This window comes from Palaemon carinicauda, chromosome 23 (genome assembly GCF_036898095.1).
Source record: "Palaemon carinicauda isolate YSFRI2023 chromosome 23, ASM3689809v2, whole genome shotgun sequence".
Taxonomy (NCBI): Eukaryota; Metazoa; Arthropoda; class Malacostraca; order Decapoda; family Palaemonidae; genus Palaemon; species Palaemon carinicauda.
Window position 1 is genome coordinate 87,480,329 of NC_090747.1, and position 2,500 is coordinate 87,482,828.

Genomic DNA, 2,500 nt, shown 5'->3' on the forward strand with positions numbered 1-2,500 from the left:
GGAAAAAAGCTTTTTCACAGCAAAATTACGCAGCTGCATAAATTCGTAAAAAGAATGAAAGATTCATAGGGAAAATATTTATGTATAAACATAAAAGTAAAACTAAATACTAAAAAATAGGGAAAATTACAAATCCAAATACCCAGTACAATTCATGTAATAAATAAAAATAAAGATCAACCAAATATTTACACGAAGCATAAACGAAAAAGGAAATGAAAATTAAGAAGTAGATGATAAATATGATATACCTTACGATAGCTATGTTTTCTCATGCAATGAATTATATAAAATTTATATGTTAATTAATTCCTATAACGAAAAACATTAATGCAACAGTAAAAAGTTATATAAAACATTAGTTATTAGTTAACATAAGCAACAAGAGAATGCTAATTATATCTACAGATCACCTAAATCTCAAAATTATAAAAAAAAAAAAAAAAAAAAACTCGTCGTCAATGCAATCAGTAACACAAAGATAGAGGGATAATTGGAAATATATATCTACAGGTCAGTTAATTTTCAAAATTGAACTTTACCATAAAAAAAATAGAAAATAAAATGAAAAAAAAAAGTTAAAGTAGCATTTAGAAATATATATCTACAGATCAGCTAATTTTCAAAACTGAACTTTAGCAAAAAGGAAAAAAATAAAGCATGTCGTTAACACAATCAGTCAGACAAAGTTGGAGGGATATTCAGTCTGCCTAATCCTTAAAGAAAGGGTAGAACACTGACGAGATTAGCTAATCCTTACCATGAGAAGAAGTGGCCTGGACGGGATCCGAGGCCCATGTCAGCGACAGGAACAGGAAGCTTATGAGAGTCCTCAAAACGCTGGCATTCTTAGCATTCTTACACATCTCTTGGGCCATGCGTGGGGATGGAATGCGTCCCTCTCTCATATTTACATTGTGGCTTTCATGGCCAAATCGCTCGTTTCCACTGCCCTAACGCCACGATTACGACGGCGGGTATGGGTCATGGTTCATACTTCTAACCCTTTTTTTCTTTTTAATTTTCTAGAAGAGCAACACTTCTCGTATCCCACAAAAACTACAATTTTCCTTTTTTCTTCTCGCCAGTCAGTTCACTTTGTAATCCAACTGTCATCCGGTTCCGATCAACCAGTTAGTTCATGCAGGGGCGTTACGCATCCTGAAATGCCGTGTAACCACAGGGACATTTCGGGAGGGTTTCCCTCTGTCTGTAACTTAGCGGCACACTCCCTCCGGCCTGGGACATTTCCGAACTGAGGGAAAGGAAAACAGGTGGGAGAAGATTTATGGATTCTCTATTATTTCCCCCTCACGGAGTCCGGAATTTATGAGAAGAAAAAATAAGTCTTTGAGTGAGTGACTTACTTTTTTTTTTGTCTTCACTTTTATTTTTATTCAATCGCGTTTCGAAGTGCGTAAATATTTCCCCTGAATATTACGAATAGCATATAATGATCAATGTGCCTTATTTAAACACAAACGTTCACGCAACGTTACGACACAGCTGAAATAACACTCCAAGCTCAATATTCCGCTACTCTTCTTAATTCGTCAAAGATATTTTTCAAGTCAAGAAATGTCAAGTAAAACCGATAAAGCAAATATGTCTGACGGAACGATAATCTTTTATTGAATCTGTCGGGTCCTTAATGGTATTCCGCGACGCCGTTAAGTTTCCAAAGCCTTTAACTTAATGGGTCCAAACACGAGAGATACTGGGAAGCAAGACAAGCGTACTACCACTGTCACTATTCCAGCCAGACTGGAATCGCACCTGAAACATCTTCTTCGGACTTATTCCAACATCATACAACTGCTCGCTCGTTCCTAACTAACTAACGGTATACGTTCTTAGAGTCCCACTAAAAACGTTTTTCACAAGACAGTTAATTACAGATGCATTATCTATCGAGGAAACTAGTTAATTAACGTTTTAATCTCATAACTATAAGCATCTACGATCGTGCGCCTGGCACCGCAAGTAGTCCCGGCAACTCAGGCCCCCACCGGGCCGTGGTCGAGAGGTTCATACGGCAGCTTGTACTGGAGAGGCGAAGAACTAACAGGAATCAATCTCAGAAGGCCGGCTGATATGGATAAAGAATCGAGAAGTCCCCTTTTTCCTAACGATAAAAAAAAAGGTTGAGGCACATACAAAAGTTATGGCAAGGACGTTTATGGGGTCTACCCCTTGCTCTCGACATGAGAACAATGTTGCAAAGGGCGAGGGAAATGTTGCAATGGCTTAATAACACAGCTGTGGATACCCATGAAAGTAACTTTATCAGCCATTACCACCCTCGCTTTTGTTGCTTTATGCTGCTGTAACTTGAAGGGAAAGGTTGAGAGAGAGAGGCATCGGGACCCCACTAAACATCTCAATAAACCCATTTCTTCTTTTATCTCTGGGTGGCTCTTGATAGAAGATATAAAAGCGGGAACGATTCTGATGAACTGTAGATATTGCCTTGTGTATGAATATTTGCATACACATGCAT

At 38.0% G+C, this 2,500-nt stretch overlaps 1 protein-coding gene across 1 annotated transcript in view; it reads right to left on the reverse strand.

Annotated features, from left to right (window-relative positions):
* Positions 1–1,740, reverse strand: part of LOC137616980 (roundabout homolog 2-like) — a 792,816-nt gene extending 791,076 nt beyond the window's left edge. The window contains 1 exon segment of the mRNA XM_068346846.1: positions 761–1,740. Coding sequence (XP_068202947.1) covers positions 761–908 — 148 coding nt within the window. The 5' untranslated portion in view covers positions 909–1,740.
* Between the last annotated feature and the right edge of the window lie 760 nt (positions 1,741–2,500).